At 43.7% G+C, this 26973-nt stretch overlaps 1 protein-coding gene across 1 annotated transcript in view; it reads left to right on the top strand.

Annotated features, from left to right (window-relative positions):
* The window catches only part of TRERF1 (transcriptional regulating factor 1), a 164340-nt gene that overhangs the window by 90870 nt on the left and 46497 nt on the right, over positions 1-26973 (top strand). Inside the window, exons 3-11 of the mRNA XM_088477531.1 lie at positions 199-279; positions 3921-5515; positions 6316-6359; positions 9685-9820; positions 14178-14381; positions 17849-18218; positions 19348-19408; positions 20874-21013; positions 22761-22864. Of these exons, the coding sequence (XP_088333657.1) occupies positions 4151-5515; positions 6316-6359; positions 9685-9820; positions 14178-14381; positions 17849-18218; positions 19348-19408; positions 20874-21013; positions 22761-22864 (2424 nt within the window). The 5' untranslated portion in view covers positions 199-279; positions 3921-4150. The remainder of the gene's footprint in view (positions 1-198; positions 280-3920; positions 5516-6315; positions 6360-9684; positions 9821-14177; positions 14382-17848; positions 18219-19347; positions 19409-20873; positions 21014-22760; positions 22865-26973) is intronic.

Genomic DNA, 26973 nt, shown 5'->3' with positions numbered 1-26973 from the left:
GTACACACTATATGATGGTCAATGCAATCCATTGTGGATCGCCAGATTGACCAATATATTGTATAGTATGTACTCAGCTTTAAAAATCGATTTGCAAACTAGTGGGGAAGGTTTACTGTATATAACAGTTTATGTCCCATACATTGCTTATTGCCCCCCTGGCCCTAACCTACAGTATTTGTTCTTTTCGTTTTCTAGGGACACCTAAGCCATCATTTCTCTCCCGTTTTAAAAAGGATCTGTAAGGATATCAATTGTCTGGATCCCAACACACTCAAAGTAAGAACATCTGATTATAGGTCTTCCATATCTGTGGTAAAAAAGAACTGTGGGCTTGTTTTATCAGTGATAAACTTTCCTTATAGGAATGTATTTTGTTTAAGGAAAAAAAAACCTTACACACCCTATAAAGGGTTTCAAAGTTCCTGTTTCAAATATAGTAATGCAAATCGCTGCACCTATGAAAAATAAATCTAGTGGGACTTATTAGATAAGCAAGACAGAACATGCATTTACTGGAAAAAAGCCATTTATAGGTTTGAAGGAAGGGTACTAGAACTAACAAAAAGGAAGTACAGTATTGTAAGTTAAATGTTTATGTGGTATATAAAAGTAAATATTACTCATTCAATGTATTTCTTCTGCAGAAGTTAGTTTTTTAATGCTGTTTTATGGTTTTTGAGGGAAACGTTGTCTCTTCAGCATGTTGGAGTCTTCTTCCCAGTCTGAATTGACGACGATGATGTCAGGATCACAGGACAGATAGCAATAGTCATTAATTGCAACTCTATAGAACTGAATTGGGCAGTCTGGGACTCTGTGGGTGTTGTGGAACTACAAATACCATGCTGCTCTTTCAAAAGCTGGCAGGCCATGCTGGCACTTGTAATTCCACAACAGCGGGGGAGCATTATTCTACATAGTCTAGTTATTTCCTCAGTATCTACAATCAGGTAACTTGTTTAGTTATTATTAGAACTTGTCTAGTCACTACAATATTCACCAGGAATCCATTTGAAATACTGTTTGTTATTGTACGGTTTTTCCCCTAACAAGAATGTTGCATTTAGATATTAATGTGAACTAAAATTATAGCAGCCAATTAGATATTAGATGCTTGTTTAGTCTGCATAGATAAAGGTAAATAGCTCAGTGTGCTGCTAAAAGTCTTAAGATGGGTACACACTGACAGATACATTGGCCGATCAATTGATGGGCCAATGTGTCTGCTGCCCAACGGCCAGTGTGTACCCGCGATATGTCGGATGAACATCGCCGTTCAGAATATGCAACAGAACATTTGTGCAACAACCAATCAGATATGGGGGCAGATTTATCAAAGCTTGGAGAGAGATAAAGTACAAACCAATCGGCTCCTAACTGTCATTCAAACACAGCCTGTAAGATGGCAATTAGAAGCTGATTGGTTGGTACTTTATCTCTCTCCAAGCTTTGATAAATCTGCCCCCATATCTGATTGGTTGTTGCACAAATGTTCTGTTGCGTATTCTATATACTGCTTGTCTAATCTTCACTATATACAGTTAAATAGATTATACCTACACATATTTACTCACCTGACAGGAAACGGTTTGAACTTTACCTCAACAGGAAGAAAAAAATAAAATAAAAGTTCTGTGAGTGAAATAAATATGAAAACTAAAATGAAGAGACAATACTTTAAGGGCGATTCAATTGTTGCCCAGGAGCTATTCAATGAATTCCCACAACGGCCACTATTTTGTGTGAGAATGCATGGGATTAGCCGCGTTAAGCAGCTTCTCCAGTGCTAAATGCAGTAACAACGCTTTTTGACCAGTGCACATTAGAGGGCAATATCAATGGAGCGGTCATAGATGAAGAACATACATTAAATAGACGGTATGTGCTTTAAGTAGAGGAGTTTTTTTTTTCTTTTTAATTCCGTACTTAAACATAGGTAGTGGAGTCCTGCAAGCAAACAGTTCCCAGGATGTAGACACAGCCATCTTAGTAGACCATTGAAACAAAGAGAGAGGAGACATGTTAGTAAATAGAATTATTAACTGCTGGCTTCTCCCCAGGATAGTAGATTCAATGCAGGAAAAGTTAAACGATGTGACAGAGATTAGAAAATCCCTTTTTACTATGTATACTATATATATATCCATGGTTTTCAAATTCGCTAGTGGAGCTTTTTCTCTTTAAATCACGCACACACCTACATTTTTTCTCTTTACATCTATATGACCTGGACTGGTTGCCCACCTGGCGTAGGTGACTGGTAATATTGTATTTGAACTAGAAGAGCACCTAGGTAATTAGTATTTTGAAGATTTGCATAGAGCCAACTCCTTAAAAGTTTGCGCCAATCAAATCTACCCCTTTCTGATTGGTTACCCACCACTTTTAATTGCCATCATGCTTCCAAACAAATCTTCTCTTGAGGACGGCTGCTATATCATAATCCCTAGAATCTAGTACAAACTGCCCCCAATTGTTCTCAATTTATGGAATATTAGGGGAACATCTAAATACTGCAATAGGTGAAAGTATTTGTCACCATCTATAGCATTCAGCTTTTAGAGCTTTTTTTTGTCAAATGCTATCGATTTGTACTCAGTGGCGGCCCAAGCTTACATATTACCATAGCAACGTGGTACCGCTACAGCACTGCCCCGGCTGAGTAATCTTATATACAGTAGCTTGGTAACAGACATCTGCAACTCCATCTTAGGCCCTTCCTGCCCAGCTAAAAGCTCACATTCATTTTCTAAGGTTTTTTTTTCCTCAGGATTAATTTTTAATTACATTTTTTTCCCATCCTCATTTAATGTTAATTTTTGTCTTTATAGAATGTGGTATAATTGTATGTTTGTGTCTAATCTGTGCATAGAGATGTAGCCACCATATTGTGTCCCAGGATAACAAAAATAAATAATTCTCCCTGATAATGTGTTTTACCTCACTCTATTTGGGTTCACTTCTAATATTTTTTACATTTACCTAAAAAGGTGTCTATTGGTAACGTCTTTTGAAAATGGTAAGCATGTTTTAGGCAAAATGAGGATATCGGCATGTGTAACATGCATAGAGTGCTCGATTCAGAGACTGACACAAGACCAAGTGATCGTTCGCTAATGTGTATACGCAGCGACCATGCACAGAGGACCCACTCACAGGTAGTCAGCATTTGGGGGTAGTAACCGGGGGGGGGGGTTAGAAAAACACGGGCATGCGTGACCGTGTTAATGGCGCGATCCGTGAGAGTATGCAGTTGTGTTTGCATTAGCATCCGTCTCTGAATTAGACCCAGAGTCATGTACAAATGTAAAATAATATTTTGATAATCCTCACAAAAGTGCGCACACCCACTTAATTAACTAATCATTTGCCTGATGTTCACATCCGGCGTCTTACATCCACCTCTTGCGTACAAAAGATGAAGCATTGGAAACATCGGTGCACATCGAACATCTGAGCAACCCTATGCTGTCTCAGAATGTTCACCTCACCTAAGATGCCGGGAATTTGCATAGGCTCACTAGAGCACACCCAGAAAATGGTCCCGACACACCTGCGTTTTTGTAGCCAGCAATATTGGTTTGGGACGTGTGCAGTAGCCACAAATCACTCCTCTGCGTCCAACTCTGAATCAGGCCCACTGTCACTTTTAACCCACCCCTGTAATTAATTGAAAAAAAACTATTCCAATTAAAACATAGGATAAAGCTACTCTACCCTATGGCTTTTCTCATCACCGCCATTGTCCTGAAGATATAGCACATCAGACATTCCTGGCTCAACAACTCCCACTGATTCATTTGTCTCCTGGGCAGTGGAATTAAATGATGCCATTGGCCGGACATTGGCAAAGCCCTTTTGTATACTCAAGTATCGTGGCAGTGGATCATTTAAATGACTGTGTTTCCTCTTTGCAGATGGACTCCTGTTCCACAAGATTATTACTTTCCTACTATTTCTCACCTTCTGAAGAGGCAAAACATTTACCCTTTGAGGATCCTCTACATTTATAACTCCAAGGATTACACCATCCAAATAAATGGGCACGTTCAATACTTAACTGACTCTTTATTTCTACCTACCCATCTCTCAGGGACACTATCCTATATGGGCACTGCTCCTACAAGGTCAGATTACTCAAGTCACCATGGAGGATCAGCAGCTATACAAGACACATCTCGTTTCCAACAGCAGTGATAGTTTGTACTATCAACAAATGCACCATCAGGTGCCAAGCCAGGTGCTCAACCACACTTATGACTCGCTGGATATAAATGCCTCGGAGTCGTCCTCTTCCTCCCCCCATTTATCCCAAGATTCCAGAGATGTCACGTTAATTTCTGGATCTAAAAATATTGGACATGTTGACGCATCCCGGACAGCTCACTGGACAAACGTGGGATCTGGTAGTCACATTCAGGAGAACAGTGATTTAAATTGCTTCGACCAAAGCTTACAGTGGAATTCACAGGCACAAAATGATGTAACAGATGCCAACCAGGTGTCTTACTATCCTCCACATGACAATCGGCCTAAAGTGACCAGCGGAGCTTTGCATAAGCTGGACTCTTTCACGCAGGTATTTGCCAGGCAGAACTTAAGAATCCATGCCATGTCTCAGGGTGCACCGGAACAGTCGTCACTTATGGACAGCGACAGTACTCTCCGGCAGCTGCTGTCACTCAAACCAATCTCCGAGCAGCAAGCTCAACCAACCACTTTGGACAGATATCCTCAGGTCTCTCAACAAATGTATCCAGGACTAGCAAACCAACAGCAGAAGCATCAGCTACAGCCCATGCAACAGTCACATTTTTATTATGAGTATTTTCAACACCCTTCTCAGGTGCAGTCGCCATCTTTAATGCAACAAGGCCACCAGTTTGGACAGCAAGTGCAGTCTCGTCAGGTACTACCGCAGCAATCACAGGACATGCAGAAGACTCATTATTATATGCAACAGCATCAGCCTGGACAGCAGCGTCTTTTAGTTGAGGACATGAAGCAGCAGCGCCTGTTTTCTGGTCACATGTCTCAGTATTACCAGATGCAGCCCGCAGGGCAAGAGATGCACCACAATGTGCAGCAATCCCATAATCATCACATGCAACTCCAACAACTGGTGTATAACACTGAATGTAATTCCAAGGCTGAGCATTATGCGCAGGAGAAGTCTCACAGCGTGCAGCTTATTCAGTTGGGTGCCGTGCCTCAGTACGTGTATCAGAACGCCCAGCCACTCAGGTATTCATACAAACAGAACACGGTGCCACAGCAGCAGCTGCAACAGGAACTCAGTCCACAAAAGCCATATAATAATGAAGTTCGACCTCCAGTTCTCATCGACAGCCCTGTGAGTCTACCAAATGCAGACGCTATAAACAGCTATAGCCAGGATAATATGGGAGTCATGACCAACGCTGCCCCTCACCAGCAGGTCTTAGCACAAGATACATCCTACTTGCATGGCGGTCAGAGAGCTCACCACTCTCCAAATACTGTGTGGCCACAGGTAAAGTAACATGCTGTACATTAAATGTGGAGTCTAGTGCATGGTAGAGGAAGAAATCAGCATTAGGATATCCAGGTTATTCTCTATGTGACTGCCTTGATTTGAACTGATTTACTCTGGCCCTGAGAACCTGCCCGAGCAACCGGTTTGTATATAATATGGGTGACTGCCCTGCTTCCTATTCTAGAGGAAATAGTAATGGTCTGTGTAAGAGGGACACAGATCCTTACTATTTACTCTTTAATATGTAGCAGGTGAAGACTTGCCACAGCTGACAAATGGGGAGATGTATCAACCCTTGGAGAGAGATAAAGTGGAGAAGTTGGCCAAATCAACCAATCAGCTTCTTACTCTCATTTATCTAGTACAGTCTTTAAAATGGCAATTAGATGCTGATTGGTTGCTTTGTTCAACTGCTGGACTTTCTCTCTCAATGCTTGATACATGTCCCTTCCAGTGAGACAGGTGGCATAATTAGTCAGTATACTAGTAATCCTCCTTCTGTCACATATTATTGTATACCACGGTGTCTCCCCTTATTTCCAGAATCGAATCATGATTGGGATAGTAATGCACCTTGGTGCACATCATCTATAACATGCCACATATTATATTGTCCCCTGAAATTATGTAAAAATTTTGACCTCTCCCACCCATTTACCTATATGTGAGAAATAAATCATATATTGCTATTACCATTGTTGCTAATAATTATTATTTTTAACAAACTCATTCACTATGCACTATTATTTTACTGTATTGTTCTTTTAAATTGCGAGAATATTTCAACTTTTTTACAGCATGTGTCGGATGCGCAACCTCAGACAATCTCTCCAGATAACAGGTACCTTTCAGCTTTGCATTGCGGAGTCAAAAAATAAAAATAAATAAATTACAAATACTGTATGTATGTATATATATATATATATATATATATATATGACAAATACTGTGTGTATATATTGTGTGTATATATATATATATATATATATATATATGTGCAAGGATTAGGTTTTTAGCCTAGGTTAGAACTTCACCAGAGTCACACACTGTCACACAATCCCATAAAACTGGGGCATTTTTAACATAAACAGGTTCTGGGGCTGAGGGGCTGGCTTCATACACACACTGTCACACTGTCATCTTTTCCAAAGTGCTGTGTTGTATCACTTTTCCAACAACCGCATACATGAAATACGGAGTTAGTCAGCCCTCTGTGTTTGCATGATAAACTTTGACATTAAACAGTGTGCATTATTAGCATTTCACTATATCATCTTACAGCAGCCGCCCCAGGATCTTAGCAGAGTATCTGGCAGCCTCATGAGCAGCTCAGCACTCGATACATTCAGACTGTGGCAGACAGCATAATCAATTCCGCATACATGAAATACGGAGTTAGTCAGCCCTCTGTGTTTGCATGATAAACTTTGACATTAAACAGTGTGCATTATTAGCATTTCACTATATCATCTTACAGCAGCCGCCCCAGGATCTTAGCAGAGTATCTGGCAGCCTCATGAGCAGCTCAGCACTCGATACATTCAGACTGTGGCAGACAGCATAATCAATTCACAATCTTTGATCCTGGCAAGGCTTAGCATACAGAGATTACAAACAGCAGGGGAGATTGTTCCCAGCATGGTCTTCAATGGTCTGCAGAGTTACTGTATTTCAGGAGGTGATTCAGCTCGGACCCAGTGACAGGGATCATGCAGATTCCCGATTTGTGCATGTGCAATACGGGTCTACGATCCCGCACGCTGTCCGGCAGCAGACTGTCAGTGATTGACAGTCTGCTGCCATTTCCAGGCGGTGAGATTTTGGGAAACGGAGTCCGTCGCCGCCATTGGGGGGGAGTGGAGAGGCCAGGAACTCCGTCGGCTGAAGGAGATTTCCTGACCCCTTTTACTCATCTGCGACGACCGACCCCTTGCGTGACCCCTGATCACTAAGCCGGCCGAGGGATTGCAGTTGATCCGATGATGCGTCCTTGGACGCAGCTCAGATCAGTAATGCATGCAGGAGGTTCGACGCCTCCTGCTGCATTACCATATTACAGCCATCTCAGCTGCTAACATGTAAGCAGCTGTGATAGCATATCCGTCCGCAGCTGAATCACCCCCTCTGCAGCGATTTCTGAAACTTAAGTGATTTTGGAAGCTATACTGATTTCTGTTTCGGAGATCAGGTTATAATCATGAGACTTAGCTAGATGTAATAACTGCTTTCTTCTTTCAGCATTGTTTATAAGGTAAATGGCTTTAAAACAAGTATAAAACTATAAATCAGGGGTATTCAACATGTGGCCCTTCAGTTGCTGTGGAGCTACACTTCCCAGCATGCCCTGCCACAGTTTTAGCATGCCTGTAGTAGAATGAAGCTAGGTGGTGTTGGTGACAGTGGCGTCACAAAGGGAATGCAGGCCGCACCTGGGTGTCACCCACCGAGGGGTGACACCAAAGTGCCGACTCCCCCTCAGTGACAGGAGCCGGGTGCTGCGCTGTAGCATTACGTGCAGCATGCCCTCTTCCACGAGGCCACGCCCCCTTTCTCTCCAGAGCCGCGCGCTCTGCAAGCCCAGTTGTCCCTGCCTGCAGCGGGTGTCTAATGAGGTAGGGTCGCCACTGGCTTGTGAGCCCCTGAATTTGTGCTGTGATGGTGGGATCCTCCTACACAAGTTTAAAAAGGGGTGTAGCCACTACTATGGGTTGCCCAGAGGATACAACCCAGGTGGGGTTGGGTCAGCCAAAACAGGCCAATGATGGCCAGGAGGCCTGTGGCCATACCTGCAAGAAGCAGGCAAGACAGTGACTATCTGTGAAGTTGTGCGCAGACTAGCTAATGATGTTAAATCAACAATTTTTTTTTTTCAGGTTTAAACAAACAAAATGGTGCTTTCGCCAGCATACAGCAACAGAAAATAAGGAACAACCTAGACCCCATTCAGGGCCTCACTTCTTCAGCCCTAACTATCAAGGGGAGCTAGTCTTCACACATCTTCACAGAAAGTCACTGCCCGCTAATTGCAGGTATGACCACGTCATGTGTGGTTTAAGAGAGCAGGAGGCCCGTGTGCAACCTCCATGTGGGCCCCCTCCTCTCCGGCAGCGCATTAGAATCTGACTTTGTGCCAGAGTCTACTGCGCACCTGCAGATATCCAGAAACATGTCGCCCACCCTATGTTCCTGGAGACAACTCTACTGCCCATGCGCAAACCGTGATTTCACTGGCCAATGCGGGAGTCCGGATAGGTGAGTATAATTATATGGGTGCAGGGTATTTGTGGCGTGGGCCCCCCTGGACACAGGGGCCCGTGTGTACCACATACCTTGCACCCATTAAAGATACACAAATGGGCCACTGGCCTGGCTCGGCTGCCACAGACCCAACTGGGCTGTATCCTCTGGGCAGCCCATAGGTGTGGCGTTGGAGGATCCCACCGTCACAGCATAGAATCAGTCTCTCACCAACTCCATCGACCCTCATTCTACAACAGCCCGAATAGCAAAACTGTTGCAGGGCATGCTGGGATGTGTAATTCCACAGCAGCTTGAGGGCCGAATGTTGACTACCCCTGCTCTAAATTAACAGAGTTGTCCACCTTGTATATGACTTTATTAAATTATTGTTTTGGGTAGTTTCTACTGTAACTTTGACTAATTGCTTTATTTTTCTCCAGTGGTTTCAGTAAGGACTTAGGGCCTGATTCAGACCCGGTCGCAAGCGCTGTGCGCTCGCAACCGGGTCGATGGTGGGCCAGTGCGCACGCGTGGCATGTGCAATGCGCGTGCGCGAACCCCTGAGCGAGCGCAAAAAGTGCTCGCTCCGGGACTCACTACAAAAGGGATGGCTGTCGATGTTGATCGACAGCTCGACGACTTTTGTAGGCATGGCCGGGGGGTGGCTTCACAAACGGAGGTGTTCCCAAGCGAACGCCTGCCGTTTGTGGGCGGCCTCACTGACATCACCAGTGATGTCAGTGAGAGAGCTTCCGGCTCTGTTAGAACCGAAAGCTCTCTGGGGCTTGCGGCCACGAGACCCTACCACAAGGGTCTCGTCGCAAGCCCCATGTGGACAACTTTGATATATACTGAGATGAGAATGGAAAACAAGCTGCTATGTTCGGAAACTTCTTTTTAAATGTTTTTTTAAATGGGTCAAGCAGGTTGTACACAGACCGTCTGGAGTCCAAAAACCGGCTCACATGCTCAGTGTGCTTCAAAGAATTCAAGAGCCTCCCAGCTCTGAACGGTCACTTGAGGTCACATGGCGGGGTGAGAACGGCCACAATCCTTAAACAGGTAACCACATATCCTATATGTTGTTAATACTCATACCCCTTAACCTCTTCAGTGCTGGTGCCCAAGAGTCCACAAATAAACATACTCATTGCTCATCCTTGCACTGGAGCGGTTAATGCAATGCTTGCTTGCTCTTTGCTTTGCTTTATGTAAATGCCATTGTATCTTATGTTTGCAAAGACATTGCATTGATATACTATAAAACATACAGTCAGGTGTCTTGTTGAACTTGTATATCCAGCTTTTTAGCTGAATCTTTTTATATTGCTATATAAACACTGTTGACAGGAGATGGTAATAATTCCTAGTATAAAGGTTTGTACCATGAGTAATCGTAATCATAAGTGTAATGTACTTTTACGTTTTCTTATATTGTAGTCATTTATGATATTGCTTTCTGCAAGTGGCTGAGGTGGATTCCTTGTATTTTAATACATTTTCAAAAGAACCTGTTATTGACATGTTTCTTTAGTAGACTAAGCATATTTAGAATGCAAGGTTTTGAGCCTATCTAGGTTCCTTGTCCCAAGAGGCCTAAAGGTAAAACAGACTTTATTGCAGTAGAGTGTGTGCCATAGCTTGCAATGTTTTCACTGCAAGTTTCCCTCACTTAAATGTATTTCATAACTTCAGGTGACTTATTAAAAAAGGTGCTGTTATAATGATTAAAGTTGCGCTGTTTTTTGCGGCTTTTGCTGCGGACAAAGCATTGGAAGTCACTGTCCAGTGTTCAATCATGCAGTACATACTGTATCTGTGACATGTAAAAGAGGAAGCAGCGCTATATCACCCCCTACAGTTTGCAAATGAACAAGGCTTTAGCTAATAAATATATATTATGTATTCCACATATATAGAATACAAAAGCACATATTTAACAATAAAAAGAAAAACATAATGAAAATGGATAAAATGTGTGTATATAATAATCCCACAACTAGATTTTGGCCACTTAAACAATAATAATAAATAATGGGGGAGATGTATGAAGCCCAGAAGCGGTATCAGCGCACGTTATGTGCGCTGATACCGCTTCTCCCCGATGTATGACCGGGGGTCTGGGCGTTAAATGACAGGTGCGCTATGCGCCCCTGTCATTATCGGCACTGCTATCTACAAGATAGCAGCGCCAAGCGGCAGGGCCATGTACAAATGGTCATACCGCATGACCGTTCGGCCGGCTATATATGTCGTTATCGACAGCTACAGCCTGGCGCTGGCCTATACCCACAGCAGGGACAGCGCTGTCCCTGCTGCCGGCTCCAGGGCTTCACGTGGGGATCTCGTGATACTTGCGAGATCCCGCACATGCTCAGTGGAGCCGGCTGGGACAGAGACACAGGGCATCAGCACTAGGCTGATGCGCTCCTGTCTCTAGCGGGTAGCGCCGGAGGGGGGAGTTATCGCTCCCCCTCTCCGGCCGATGAGATGTTCTTACATCTCCTCGGTAGCGCTTCCTGCTGCGCCTCGGTAAAGAGGCGAAGCGGGAAGTGTTATAGCTGCACTTAACTTTCCGCTTTCATACATCTACCCCAATATGAGTACACACTAGTAAACAGTATCTGTGGTCAAATAAAAGAAGGTCATGTATAGAGATGGACTGACACCAGTAGTATCTCCAAGGAGCTCACTACTTATTACCGCTAGTGAATAGACTGCACAGCTTGTCCCCAGAGAAAGCAGGTCCGGAGATCCACACATCGTGCATATCTTCCAGCCGGGGTAAGGAATAACAGCTGCCAAGCGGCATTATCAGCGGCCACCGTATCTCTCCGAGACACCCCTCACAGACCGCATTCTATATCCGGCACAGGTATGTGGCCACGGGAGCTGATACCTCACACGGAGCCCCGGGGCAGCGTGAGGGATACTACTACTCATACACGGCAATCTCGCTGCAGTGTTGCTAGAGGTTATCCATCTACCTGTGGAGATAAGTAAGCGGCAGGTAAAGGGACCTGACTGCAAGGGACAGTTTTCCAGTTTTCAATCCATACTCCTTTGGTTACCAGGAGCAACCACCAGGGACTCCAACCTTCAACTTTTCTATCCTAATACATCCACTGATGACGGTAACTAATACTAGAGCTTAAAACTTGGAACTTTGCACTTTGTTTTTTATTTCCACACATTGGAGATTCAATTCAATTTTGTTGAAAAACATTATCAACCAACATACAGCCACACAGGATCAATATAGGTGTGAGCTAATATATGTGTTTTACATTGGGGTAGATGTATGAAAGCGGCACGTTAAGTGCCGCTATAACGCTTCCTGCTTTGCCTCTTTACTGAGGGAACCTCAGGCCCGGGGGCCATATAAGGCCCGCGGAATCATTTGGTCTGGCCCTCGGAGCTTTTTTCTGCTAGCCTCATCTGGCTAGCAGGGTGTCCTGCAGCCAGAATCTATGCAGTAGTGCCGCCTGGACTCTTCAGATGGTCACACCACTAACCCTTACAGCTCCCTGGAGCATCCTCAGGATGCTCCGGGCATTGCTGTAATCACCGTCAATTGTGGCCCTGCCGCCACGTGACGTCACACGGAGGGGGTGTGGCCTGCACTGGGCCTGCGAATGTTATATATATATCAAAATGGCCCTCAGCGGAAAAAAGGTTCCCCACCCCTGCGCTAGAGACAGCAGCGCGTCAGCCTAGTGCTGATGCCCTGCGTCTCTGTCCCTGCCGGCTCCACTGAGCATGCGCGGGATCTTGCAAATATCGCGAGATCCCCGCGTGCAGCCTCGAGCCGGCAGCCGCCCCAGCAGCTACAGCCGGCGAACGGTCATGCGGTATGACTGTTCGTACATGGCCCTGCCGCTATCTTGTAGATAGCAGCGGCGATAATGACAGGGGCGCAAAGCGCCCCCGTCATTTACCGCCCAGACCCCCGATCATACATCGGGGAGAAGCGGTATCAGCGACCTAACATGCGCGTATACCGCTTCTGGGCTTCATACATCTACCCCAATGGCTGTTAGTGGATAGTCGGTAGGGGCAAAAGAACATCCAATTTGGGGAAAAATTCAGAGGTGGAAGAAAAGGGGATACCTCCTAACGCGAATCTTAGCAGGCGCTATTTCATCGGGGGCTGCTGGGTTTTTTTTCTACATATTTGTGACAACTTATTATTTGGCCCAATTTCTTGTTTTCCTTTTTAAATTAAATTAAATTATTGTTAATAATAACTAATAGTTTTAGGCTCTTGTTTGTCCCTGAAAACTTGCTGTCTATGGGCATGATTTGCATAAAATTGGGGTCACAAGTGTGACGATCACCCTGCTCCCAGTCCTGAGAGAGCAGCAGTCATTACTAGTAATGGCACTTACCCCTACCCCACAGGTTCTCAAACTGGTCCTCAGGACCCCAAACAGATCTTGTTTCCCAGGTCTCCTCACAGAATCACAACTGAAATGTTTAGCTCCACCTGTGGATCTTTTAAAATGTGTCAGTGAGTAATGACTAAACCTGTGCACCTGCTGGGTGACCATGAAAATGTGACCTGTGTGGGGTCCTGAGGACCGAGTTGGAGAACCACTGACCTACCCCATGCTTGGTGCAGATGAGACGACTGAAATGGTGTTCACAACCCATATACACGGCTGAGATCAACTCACAACTCTGACAGCACGCCCACGGGATGCCTCTCTTATGTGTGAGCAGACCGTTGCTGCCCAGTTGCCACTCAGTGAGGAACAGCCTGCTATCCGTGGGAAGCGACTGAGATGTGTATGTCTCAAAATCAATCATAGCGGCTCAAAGTTACTTATGTCTGCTGCGGCACAAGCGCAGTTGGCTAAACACCACAAGATACAGCCACATTCAGATTTGCATGCATTTCAGAGTCAAGCCCTATATTCGTGACTTTAAGTAGTATACATTGTTTGTTTTTTACCTTCCTTCTGTATTTTCAGTCATTTCTGTACATCTATATTTGCTACAGAGAGCCCAGCAGAACTGTGGGTTACCAAGAGTAGTGGAACTTAAAAAGGCTCAATGATAGGTATTTTTAAAAAGGTTAGAGAGTTGCAAAAAGAAAAAGTAAGGCATTCAGTAAACCTTATAGAAGGGCATGTGCACACCAAGGCATTAACATGACAGAAGGCAGACGGCCTCTTTAGTCCATATCTATGGTGCACAGTTTGCTGCAATAAACTCTACTCTACCTGTCTATAGTCTAAGGAGCTTGAGCTTTAATCCTACTTAGTTTGGACAGGAATGGTCACTTTATTTCCATAATGAAGGTTGTGTTAGTGAACTGATCTCTACATGAAAGCTGTAAGCAGTTTGTCTTCCATGAGTTTTGTTAGTGTCGGGATAGTGGGTAATTTAGGTTGAAAGTCTGTAATTATCTGTGCAGGAGGAAGGTGAGAAGCCACAAACTAGTGAGGAGGAAAACCTCACCCCCATCGTCATGCCTGTCTCTGTGCCTGTAACGCTTGCGTCTCCTGAGCCTATTGCACAGCTAAGCTGCCGAGCAGATCAGCCGGAGAGCAGTGTGTCCGATGACGAAATGCCCGTCTTAACAAGGATGACTTACTCCCCGCCGTCCACTCCAAAGACGGTCAGCTCATGTGCATCTTCTGTGAGTGCTTGTCTCCGTCCGCTTCTCTTGCTGTGTTTATCCTCTGTTGCTGATGGCTGGGCCAGTGTCACTTTTAAGGCAATTTTCTATGTTTTCAATTCTATATAATGTAGTATCTTAATCTAAAATTCTTAATTACAATAATAGTAATAATATATGTGTATGTATGTATATATATATATACACACACACTATATATTTAAAGTCTGACCAACTAGTGCATGTATGTTTGGGCTCCAACAGCAACTGAGACTTTGTTTTGTATTAATGGTCATTGTGTCTGTGTTGGTGCAATTTTAGAGACTTCAATAATTTATGCATTCAAAAATACTTCACCAAATTATGGACTTTGGGGTATATTTACAAAAGGTTGATTTTGGCTTTTTAGTGTATTTATAGGTGATTTTCTGTGTGATTTTCATATGGGGGATTTACTAAAGGCAAAATCGACTATAAATCAACTATAAAACCAATCCCAACCGAAATCGACCATCAACCAAACATCGATATTTTCACATAGAACACTACAGGATTCTCTCATTTACTAAAAGTCCGATTGAAAATCAACTTCAAAATCGACAGAAAAATACCCAAATAAATAGACTATTAAAAAACAGGTGAATTTGAGGCTCCTCCCCCAAATTGGAATCCTGGCCCCCTACCTTCTCCATCACACTATCCTCATCAACTGGATCTTCTACCTCCCTATTCTGTCTTGCCCTACTACTGGCAGCCTCTATAACAAATCGAAAAATAAATACACAAACTACACTAGAGAAAACACAAAACTTAAACACACACACTCCCCAGGCACACACAGAAACAATGACAAAGACTAAAAATTATAAGACAAGACAAAAACATAAGGCAAACTTCAAAATAACAATATGGAAATGGACAGGACAAAACTCTCAGAATTCACTGTTTAAGCACCTATATGCAATCACCACTCTCCTGCTGAACTCTCCTCCCTTCTCTCTCCACAAAACACCCTTTCAATTTGCTTGGGTGTGAGCCAGATTTTTTATAATGAGTTTTTGTGACTTACTGTGCATGTGGTATGTTTAGCCCAATAGTACATAAGGAAGCGTTTGTCAATTTTGTAGGTGATTTTGTTGCTGATTTTGCAGGTGATTTTGTTGTTGGTTTTGTAGGTGCTTTTGTTGGTGTTTGTGAAGTGCACATTCCAAATTGACCATTTTTACGCCCTTGAAAATTGACCCACATCTCATTCGATTTTGAAATAAGAGTAAATGAGAGATATTGTTAGTAATTTAGATTAAAATCAACATAAAGATCACCTAAAAAAATCGACCATTGGTAAATATACCCCTTTGTGTCTTAGCCTAGATTCACCCTCTGTTAAAGTCCTTGTTGAGGTCTCTCCCCTGGAACCAGGGGCGTATCTAATAATGAGTGCAGGGTCCAGGGGGGCCCCGCACCACACACCCTGCACCCATATAATTTAAAACTCATGTGTCCGTGGTCCTGCGTCGGGTGTCAGCGCTGCACAGAAAACTGGAAAATGGCCGCCTTCGCCATTTTTCTGCTGTTCTGCGCATGCGCAGTAGACTCAGGGCACACTCTAGTGCCCAGAGTCTACTGTTTCTGCGATGGCCGGCCAGCTGCGTCAGTCGGCTGCCAGCCACCGGGGAGAGAGAAGGGGGCCCTGCATGGAGAATGCACACGGGCCCCCTCCTCTCTTAAGACACCCCTGCCTGGAACCTCTCCCTTATGTTAGGGATGCCATCCTGCGATGCCTAGAACAGACCGGTACAATTCTAACAGTTGTCAATGGGAAGAGCTCCCGGCCCATACGTTTGGGGCTGAAGAAACAGCTGCCTCCACCTGCTCAAGCAATGGTTGTAGGGCAAGCTAAGCAGTCCTAAGGCAGGGGACCTCACAATAGACATGAAGCTGTGGGGGAGGCTTGCTTAGAACGAGAACCCCCATTTTCGTTCCTCGGGCATGGAACCTTGCACATTTTACTAAAACAATATTAACACAGAAATAAGCCCACCCATCCTTAAAATGTTTAATAATTATCCATGTAGTATTTATTGCCAGGATCCTTTTCAGGCTGTCTTTGTAACTGTTTGCAGTTAAGCAAGATTATTGCTCAATGTAAACTTAGGTCATTGATTTCACAAAATGTTTTTTTTTCCCCAGTAACTATTAGAAATGCCCTCATAAGCAGAGCAGTGGCAACAACATCAGAACAAAAAGTTGCCTTCGTGGATACCTGGATATAAGTTGTTCCTAGCTGCTGGCACAGCTTATTCCACATATTCTGCATTAAGCTCTTGCACTGGCTTTTGTATAAAAGAACATTTTGGACTATAAATATCTTCCACTAATGGCTTTCTGCACCAATGTGTTTAGCATACACTGCATGCACAAGTATATGTGGATAATATTTGGGCATTTCAGCCACACCCATTGCTTACAGTTAATAAAATCAAGCCTATAGTGTTGCAATCTCCATAGTCAAACACCAGCAGTAAATTGAGCCATACTGATGAGCTCAGTGACTGTCATCATGGCACGCTCATAGCTTACCACCTTTCCAACAAATACGCTATCATCAAGTTTCTGCCCTGCTAGAGCTGCCCTGGTGAATTGTAAATGCTGTTATTATGAAGTGGGAACCGGTAGGGGCAACAGCGGATCAGCTGTGAAGCAGCAGGCAACAGCAATGGCAGCCAAACAGACAAATTGTATTCCACCTTTAGAAAGAGCAGTCACCAGATTCCTGCTACCACTTTACAAATTGTGCCTTATACACCATCTAGGACAGTGGTGTCAAACTGGGGCCCTTCAGCTGCAGTGGAACTACACATCCCAGCATGCACTGTCAGAGTTTTGCAATTAGGGCATGCTAAAACTATGGCAGAGCACGCTGGGATATGTACGGTAGTCCCACAGCAGCTGGAGGGCCAGAGTTTGACACCACTGATCTAGGAGCTATTTATAGGCTGAACGCATTAATACTGAGAAAACAAAAAAAGGCAGGACATTAAAGTCAGGTGTTCCTGTTTGCTTATATGTGCATGTAACGTACAAAGAAACACAATAGTTCAAACATTTGCATAAAACATGGACATACAGAATGGTGCCAAATACCTTTGTATGCGCTGTATGGTAATAGAGGCTCAGTTGCATATAAAATGTGTTGTGCACTTGCATTTTTTTAAGGTTAGGTAAAGACTCCCATTGTGAAGGTTGTAGCTCCACACTGTGTAAAGGACACTAGTGACTAGGACATACCCTATTGTGTCCTAGTAAACCACACAAATCTCAAGAAGTGGACTAATGTAGTAATCACCCCCGCCCCCTCCCCCACATAACTTATTACACATTGTTGGAAATTAATTGTGAGAAATTATGTTATATAATATACAGGAATATTAGGCTGCAGTTTGTTAATATTGTGAATTATCATGTAGGAAATTATGAGAAAACTTCACCACCCTGGTACGAAATTTGGCAAAGCGGCAGAAAGCACCAAACCTCAGCAGGAAAGGAGAAAGTATCGCCACAGACCCGAACCACTATTCATACCTCCCCCTTCCTACTGTGCGAATGCAACTTACTCAGGCGCAACACTGTACCAAAGCCAGCTCCGCTCCCCTTATTTCATCGGGGACCCCTTGCTGCTCGGAACTCAGGAGATGCCTATTTACACTCCACCTCCTATGCTCAGTCCTGTGCGACAGGGATCTGGCCTTTTTAGCAGCGTCATCACGGCCACTCACAACGCACACCTTCCTCTCACCCCTCTGACACCCACACCAAGAGTGCTGCTTTGTCGGCCTAGTAAGTATTTTATTTTCAAAATGAATATGCATTAAAACTCTATGTACCTCGTTTGTACCAGAGATTTCAAGATTCCAAATTTCAGAGGCCTGATGCAGCTAAGCGAACATTATTTAAGGGAATAGGATTGTTTGACTGTTGCACTCATTTGGCACCAAAAAGGAAGCGATGGGCATTAGTAGATTAGTAGTTAGCTTTATATCACTTTTATGTTAGCTTTTAGACACCAAAATGATAAAAAAAAAAAGGATATTTTATTAGCACTTGATGGCTGAGATATTATTAGAAATGGTTGGGATGAATGTGAGTGAAATGCATGCCTAATAGTTGCTTATACACTGCTGTGGCAGCCATTTTGTGAACTGTACCAATGTTCCTAAATATGCAGCCTAGAAGTCCATGACATTACTGAGACCCTTCATACAGCAGCGATGTGATTTGTCCCTAGTGATTTGTTAGACCACTTTCCCAAGAATATTGATTCAACCACAACTTGTATCTCAGCAGTTGCAAAATGTCTTCCTTCTCTATGTGTATGGCACATGTGCAAGTAAAGCTGATCATGCAACTGTATAAAATGCAGTAGTATAATACATACTTTTTCTACCTAGAGAGAAGTGTGTGGGGGGTGCGATGACGTGATTTGAATTTCCTTGGGCCAGCCCCTCCCAGCAAAATCCCGTGATTTGTGTCCTCAGGCAAAGGGGGGCTACAGTGAGGCAGATCGCGTTGTTACGCATTTAACAATTTATCTGGGGAAATGGGTAATATACAGGAGGTGGCCTGCTCTTCTCGGGTTTCCGGGGGAACTTAAATTTGTGAGTCTCACGGATTTTCCAGAAAGGTAGGCAATTATTGTATAATGGGGAGGGGGGCTAATTTATGGCTGCAGGTAGTGGCAGAAGTACTGCAATGAGGGGGACCCGGCCATGATGATCTATCTGTTCCAGAAGCCCCTCCTCTACCACACGCTCATGCTCAGACAAGCAGAGTGGGGTCTCTGAAGCGGATCAATCAACATCATTGAGCTTGCTCCAAATTTCCTTATGGGCTTCAGTGATTGTGTTCCCACTTGGGATGCAGGTAATAATGAATAAGTAACACATGTCATACTATATATGTTTCTCAGACAGCATTGATGGGACCAGTGCTACACCAGGACCTGGAGAACACACCGTTGATGTAAAACCGTAAGATATGATAGATACGTATATATTATTTGTATAATATCCATATTAACAAATAAACTTAAACTGTAAGCTACTTTATAGAAAAGGCTTTCATAGTATTAATATAACCTTTTTTCTGCATTCTTATGACGTGAGTTGGGCCATGATGTCTACTTTACTGCATGTCTACTATACTATATTATTTATTTAGTACTGCGGATTTCTGAGATACGGTCATGATGTTGGGGGTAGGTAGAACTCCTGTCTACAAGTAGGAAAAATAATAATGTTCCAGAACTTACAATTGATAATAATAATAATAAGGAGTCTGCCCTAAGTTACACATTAAGGGGGTGTTTAAGAGTCAAACACAGGGGCAATTGCACATTGTAATTCTTCACGACATGATCTTGACTTTGAAAGCAGATCAGCTTGTTCACAAGCCAGGACATGTAGACACAAGCTAAGTGTGCCCCTTTCAGGTGTGTCTTATTGAGAGGGACATATATATTACTCCTTATGCTCCTTACAAGCATAACTTCTGCACTCTCGGGTGTCGATTTCCAGTTGTTAATGATGATGATAATATATTGATTATGTGTTAGCCCTGGATGCTTCTATATGAGTTAAGATTGCGCGTAACTTAAGATGCGTGTAATTGAAATTATAGATATTAAAATGCATGCAGCTGCATATCTCTGCAGACGTTCAACTCTAAATCACCCTTACCCCCCAATGTATACTCATAAATTTATACTAAACATTTAATGAATCCATTTCATACAGTCCCGCCACGAATTTTAGTAACTCTTTCATATAATCTATTTTACTTTATTCTGTGCTAGATAGTCTGTCCAGTCAGATTCAAGGGGAGATACATCAAACCTATAGGTTTAGAGAAGTTGCTCATAGAAACCAATGAACTTGTACCTATCATTTTGTATTAATGTAATATAATGTAATGTAATATAATGTAATTGATAAATGATAGTTAAAAGCTGATTGGTTGTTTTGCGCAACTTTTCCAATTGAAAATTGTAACGTGAGCACTGGCAGTACTTAACATCTACAAAAATATTATTATTGATGCTGATCTTGTGAGCTTCTGTTGTACATGGGATATGATTACTAATGTGTCAGCACATAATAGAATGGAATTTAAATAAATCTGTACTGGTGTCCTCTATTAAATGCAGATTGAACCATAATAATGCTTTAAAGCAAACAGCCGTGAATAACATAAAATAGACAAAATGCATGATATAAACCACAAGGCAACTGCCACGTACAAAGCATCTTTTCTAAGCTGGTCTTTCTACGGTACTGTAGTCCTCTAGCTTTCCTTTGTCCTGTTGCACTGAGCTTCTGTGTAAATATATTGTACGCACTATGCGGTTCCTGAGTGCTGTGAGTACAGTGCATCAGTTAGGATCTTGTCTATTAATAAATTATAATGTCTAATTCAGAAAAACTGCTGTGTTTTAAGGAGGATCAATATTGGACCGAGATTCCAGGCAGAAATTCCGGACCTCCAGCATCGCTTATCGTCCAAGAAGACACTGCGCAGAGCAAGTTTGGTATGGAGGCCATGGCCGCACATGGAGAGGGAAGAATCAAAGCAAAAAGGTGTTTGGCAAACATATTGAACTTTAGTAATGATTAGTGTCTACCCTAGATATTAGGGCGAGATGTAATAGGGTGTGAGTTTTTTGTATGAGCCAAACTCAGACCTTCTCGCACATGTAAAGGGCCAAGTTTATCTCAAAACTCACCAAATGTAATAGCCTGCGAACTTGTGAGTTCAAGGCTATTACGTAATGCGATTACCGGGGAGTTTTCTCCTATGAAAACTCAGACTTTTATTACGACTAGCATTAAAAGGTCTGAGTTATACAGAAGCCTTCACAGATCAGTAAGATCCGTGAAGGTTTCTGTGTTGTAAAAATAAAGTACACAGTAAAAAAAAAAATTACCTGCATTCCCTCCCCACAAGCATAACCAGCCTCTCCTGGTTCTTAAAATACAGTACAGGGGAAAAAATATGTAGGGGTCCCCTGTATTTTAATATCCAGCACTGGGCTCAGCTGCGGCAGCCCTGGTTGTGGATATACAGGGGACAAAATTAGTAGTGGTCCCCTGTAATTTCCATAACCAGCACCGGACTCTTTCTAGCAGAGGGGGGTGGGGTATTGCCACACCGGGTACCCAGCCAAAGCATTACCCCTGACCGCTAGTGAGCCCAGGCCGGGGATCCCTCGGGAGTTGGGGACCTCCGCAATAAAGGGACCACCTCTCCAGGGCACCCCAGGCCTGGGCTGATAGCCCTGGGCTATACCCGGTACCCCGGGCGGTGGGTGCCGGGTTGATTGTGTTACCTTTTTCCAAAGTCACACCCTATTACATCTCCCCCATAATATTTAATTAGTGCTATGGCAAGGAAGTATGGTGTCTGGTGCAAGATCGTAATACCCCTACTTCTATTCCTGTTCCTTTGCTTACTGTCTCTGAGTCTGCTTACACCGGGGCCGTAACTAGGGTGGTGCGACCTGTGCCTTGGCACAGGGCACTGCAGGGCAGGGGGCGCTGTTCGGGCCCATCAATTTTCTGTTTATTTTCATTCTCACTTGTAGCTTCCTTTTCTATCCATAACCCTCCTCCTAATGCCTAACCGTCCCCTCTAGCAGTCTATCCCTAACCCTCCTCCTAATGCCTAACCATCCCCTCTAGCAGTCTATCCATAACCCTCCCCCTAATGCCTATCCCTAACCCTCCTCCTAATGCCTAACCATCCCCTCTAGCAGTCTATCCATAACCCTCCTCCTAATGCCTAACCATCCCCTCTAGCAGTCTATCCATAACCCTCCTCCTAATGCCTAACCATCCCCTCTAGCAGTCTATCCATAACCCTCCTCCTAATGCCTAACCATCCCCTCTAGCAGCCTATCCATAACCCTCGTCCTGGTGCCTAACACTTACCCTCCCCCTAATACCTAACCCTAACCTTCCCCTCAAGCAGTCTTTCCCTAACCCTCCCCCCTAATGTCTAACCGTCCCCTCTAGCAGTCTATCCCTAACCCAGTGCCTAAACTTAAAAATGTTGAAAAATCATAAAAACATGTGTCAATGCTTTGTGTGTCGATAATTTCAACCGGTTGACCTTTTGTACCTGTCGACATTTTGTCCCTGTTGACCTATTGCAGTGTCAACCATCTGGTGTTGACCTATTGACTGTCGACCTATTCATTGTCGATTTTCTATCCAAATACCGCAGCAATGAGGTTTGAATTGTCTCCGGTCTCATATCATTGTAAGGAAGACATGTACTGTACTCTCCATGCAGCTGTACTAAGCTTTCCTTGCTGTCTTTATTCAGTGGAAGTATTCCTGAGCATGTCGTGCTCCAGTGTACTACCAGGAGGAGGAACCAATCTGGAATATGCTTTGCATTCTCTCTATGAAGCCAAAGGAGACTTCATGGTAAAATTTTTTTATTTTTTTGCCTATTTTATGTTTGAAATTATATTTTCTTCATCCGATCTGGGGGACACTGATAAACAATGGGGTGTATAGAGCGTTGTGCCGGAGTAGGTAGTTATGTAAAGCAAACACTTGTCTGATGCTGTCTGCTCCCCCTCGAAGGAGCGGCAGATGTGGGTATCTACAGAGGCAGTCGGGATATGTGGCTCTCAATGTAAGCTCCTTGGTTGTTTGTAATTCGCTGGAGTCTGTCTATTAGGAGAGCATAATCGCTGTTTGGTTCAGGATATTGTGTCCGCTTGAAAGGTAGAGAAGTGGCTGCGTTTCCGCGTTGAGCCCATACAGCTGATCCTGTGGTACATGATCCAGAAAGCAGTGCTCTGGAAGCCGTGGCTGGAACAGTTCTGCAACCCGTTTCTCTAAGGGGCCTATTTATCATTAAATATTTGCAACATATTCCCCAAAAACTGGATACCTGTAAATATTTAGTATCACCTCAAGGTATGAAGGAGGGATCGGAGATATCTATCCATTTCTGACAGCAGCCACAGCCCCCTTAGGTTTCTATGGGGGATGCGATGCTGTCAGATTTACCAAGTTTAAGTTTGGCCCCTGCAGCTAATGCCATCTGAAGATGGTATTGTGCTGCTGTTGCCTATGGAACCCTCACCAGCTATGTGATTATTGATAAATGGGTCCTTAACTGCGATTTAGACAGACTGGCAGCTGTGCCGTCTCCTCTCCATCCACCTTCTATGTCCTTCTGGGCAGGGCCTACAGCAACCTGGAACTTCAGGAAGACCCAGTCTGATTGCTCTAGCCACTGGCTGTAGAAAACCAGCATAGCACCAGAAAGCAGTCTGGGAGTTGCAGCAGCAAGAAACCCCAGTCTCTCCCATAAGGGCATGCAGATGCAGCATGCTGTGGTCAGGACCGACTGCCATGACCTTCAAGGTGGAATACATTGGTCAGTAAGGACTACCAAGCATACATTTCTGAGGTTCTAGATGGTGGCAGTCTCACTTTCTTGGAGAACATTATGCTTGCTTATGTTAGGCCACTGGAGGAGGGGGGCTTGTGTTCAGCCCCATAAGCAACACTTCTTCGCAGGAAGCTGTCTTACTGGGTGTAAGGAAAAATAACCTGCCAATCTAGAATTCTGATGATGTAGTCCTTTATGTTAATAATTATTTATTTATTTTGCTGCTGTTATTGATTCTTTCGCTGCTGTGTTAATGAGTACTTATGTCCTTATGTATATAATGTTGTACTTGTTTGCATCCATTTAATTTAATTGTGCACAGTCTTGCTATGTTACCTGCTATCTCCCGATACTGCTAGTTCACCTGTTACGTCACACTACTCTAAGGGCGGAATTCAATTGTTTCCAGCCCCCATCGCACCCGAAGGAGCTATTCAATTGTTGCTCCTGTCGGGCGCGATCAGCTGTCAACGCTCCATTTCAGCTCGCAGCCCCAGGGGGTGAGAGCTGAAATGTGCGAAAAGTGACCAGTTTGGGCGCCCAAACATCACTTTTCGCGGTCGCGCCCAGCACTTTGGTCGAGGGTAGCTGCTTTACGCGGCTAACCCCGACCACTTTGGGCGCGATTAGCGCGAAAAATGGCAGCAATTACATAGCGGCCCGCGATCTCCTGTCACTTTAGACGGGAGATCCGGACCGCATAAACAATTGAATTGCGCCCTAAATGTCTTTAGATTGAGTACTGACTTACTAGCTCACCTGTTATGTCACGCTACTACCTCTATGTTTTAGATTGAGTACTGACTTACTAGCTCACCTGTTATGTCACGATACTACCTCTATGTTTTAGATTGGGTTCTGACTTACTAGCTCACCTGTTATGTCACGCTACTACCTCTATGTTTTGGATTGGGTACTGACTTACTAGCTCACCTGTTATGTCACGCTACTACCTCTATGTTTTGGATTGGGTACTGACTTACTAGCTCACCTGTTATGTCACGCTACTATCTCTATGTTTTAGATTGAGTACTGACTTACTAGCTCACCTGTTATGTCACGCTACTACCTCTATGTTTTAGATTGGGTACTGACTTACTAGCTCACCTGTTATGTCACGCTACTATCTCTATGTTTTAGATTGGGTACTAACTAACTAGCTCACCTGTTATGTTTTACTACTATCACACTACTCAGTTATTTGGCTCTGATTCTGACACAAAACACAGGGGTAGCTTTATGAAGCAGTGAAAAGATAGGAGAAGTGTGCTAGTGGAGAAGTTACCCATGGCAACCAATCAGCTTCTACCTATCATTTTATAAAATATACATGATAAATGCTACCTCAAAGCTGATTGGTTGCCCATGGGCAGCTTCTCCACTGGCCCTCTTCTCCACTATTTTCACTGCTTCATACATCGACCCCACAATTAGTGAGTGTCTAGCAGGGTGTATTCCGGAAACCCCCTGCTTTTTAACCCAAGGTGACACTCACATCTTCACATTGGTACGAAAAATTGTTATTTATGCTCTGTTTGATAACACTATGTTATTCAGTTTGAGCCGAGCCGCGATACTTTTTCACGTCCTGGACTTTTCGCCTACTTCGCCTGTTTTGTAGGCGGAAAAGTATTGCGCGCGTTCCTGCTTTACCCCACATTCAATTTGAAAGTACGTGAAAACGGGACACGGCGAACTTGAACAGGCTGAAAGTACTGTCAAGTTTGGGGAAATCAGCCTGACACCACCCAAAAGATGCTCTGACATGGGGGTTACCTATGGAACCCCCCGATTTGGCTTGCTGAAGGTATTTGGTGTTTTTAAACGGCCTTAATAGCTGCTAAATTGCGTTTTTTTATACGTGGTGCAGAATAGCATTCAGGAGTATTTTTTCCAGAAAATAACTTATCCCAGCAAATTTGGGGTATTTGAAAATGGGGGTCAGCATATTTAAAAGTTGCTAAAGTGATGTTGAAAAAATTGTGAAAAATCCACCTTCCGCATGCACCTGCAATCAAAAAAACACTTGGGATATAATTGGGGACCCCCCCAGAGTCAAGTTCGCTAGTTTTTAACTTTGTACCCCAACATTTTTTTTTCGCCCCCTTTTTCAAAGTCATTTTTTGGGGAATCCTTCAGTGTTTTTTTTTTATTTTTGACATAGTTTACATTTGGGGGACTGTCTGAAGGCTGCAGGGGGGTTCCCGCAACGTTGCACCCCAAAACCCCAATTCAGCACTTTTTTCCACCTGCTATTCATAGGTGAAACTTTTCCGCCTATTACATTGCATTGACTTTCCGCCTAGGCGGAAAGTCTTTCAAATTGAATACAGGGTAAAGGCAAAACAGGTGAAAATGACGTCATCGGCTAAAAAGTATGGCGGATCCGGACTTTTCGCCTCAAATTGAATACGGGCCTATGTTTCATTGCCTCCTGTGAACTTATTGTTTGGCTTATTTTATATATTCTGTTACTGTGCTCAACAGTGATTATGGCATGGTATTAGTATGGTATAGTATTAGTGGTATTAATAAATTGTGTTTAAAATACATTATTGTATGCTGATTGACTTAGATGTTCTGTGTATATACTCTCCACATGTTAGGAGACTAGATGGGCCAAGTAGTTCTTATCTGCCGTCAAATTCTATGTTTCTATGTTTTTTAGGTTCAGTACTGCCACTATTTTTCTGTCATGCCTCCTTTCCTAAATGTTACTGTTGTGCTTCTGGGTTTGGTTTCCTGTTGTTTTCAACCAGGTTCGACAGGCCAGGTTTTATTTCCATCTGGTAGTTCAAAAACAGAGGCCGGAATGTGCAGTTAGTATGAATTCTAGACAAGGCTCCAGCAGGTCATTTGGGATAAAGTGGCCATGTTGGAGATGCAGGTCTCCGGACTGGCACTAGCACTATCCTTCAGAGCGGAGCTGCTGCGATATGCAAATTGTCCTTCAGTGGTGTTTGATTATCTGTGTTTTCGTTCCCTTGAGTATTCTTGTGTCACAAGCATTAGAGGCACAGACCTCTTGGATCCCTAATCGGGCGATTTTTCTTTCCTCGCTTCTCTGTGACATGCTCCAGGAGTGGGTCTCTTGTGCAAGTCACAAGCTCTGGTGGATGGTGTTTTA

Source organism: Taudactylus pleione, unplaced genomic scaffold (assembly GCF_031769625.1).
Source record: "Taudactylus pleione unplaced genomic scaffold, aTauple2 ptg000201l, whole genome shotgun sequence".
NCBI classification, from domain to species: Eukaryota; Metazoa; Chordata; class Amphibia; order Anura; family Myobatrachidae; genus Taudactylus; species Taudactylus pleione.
This window is presented reverse-complemented; position numbering and strand designations above follow the sequence as displayed.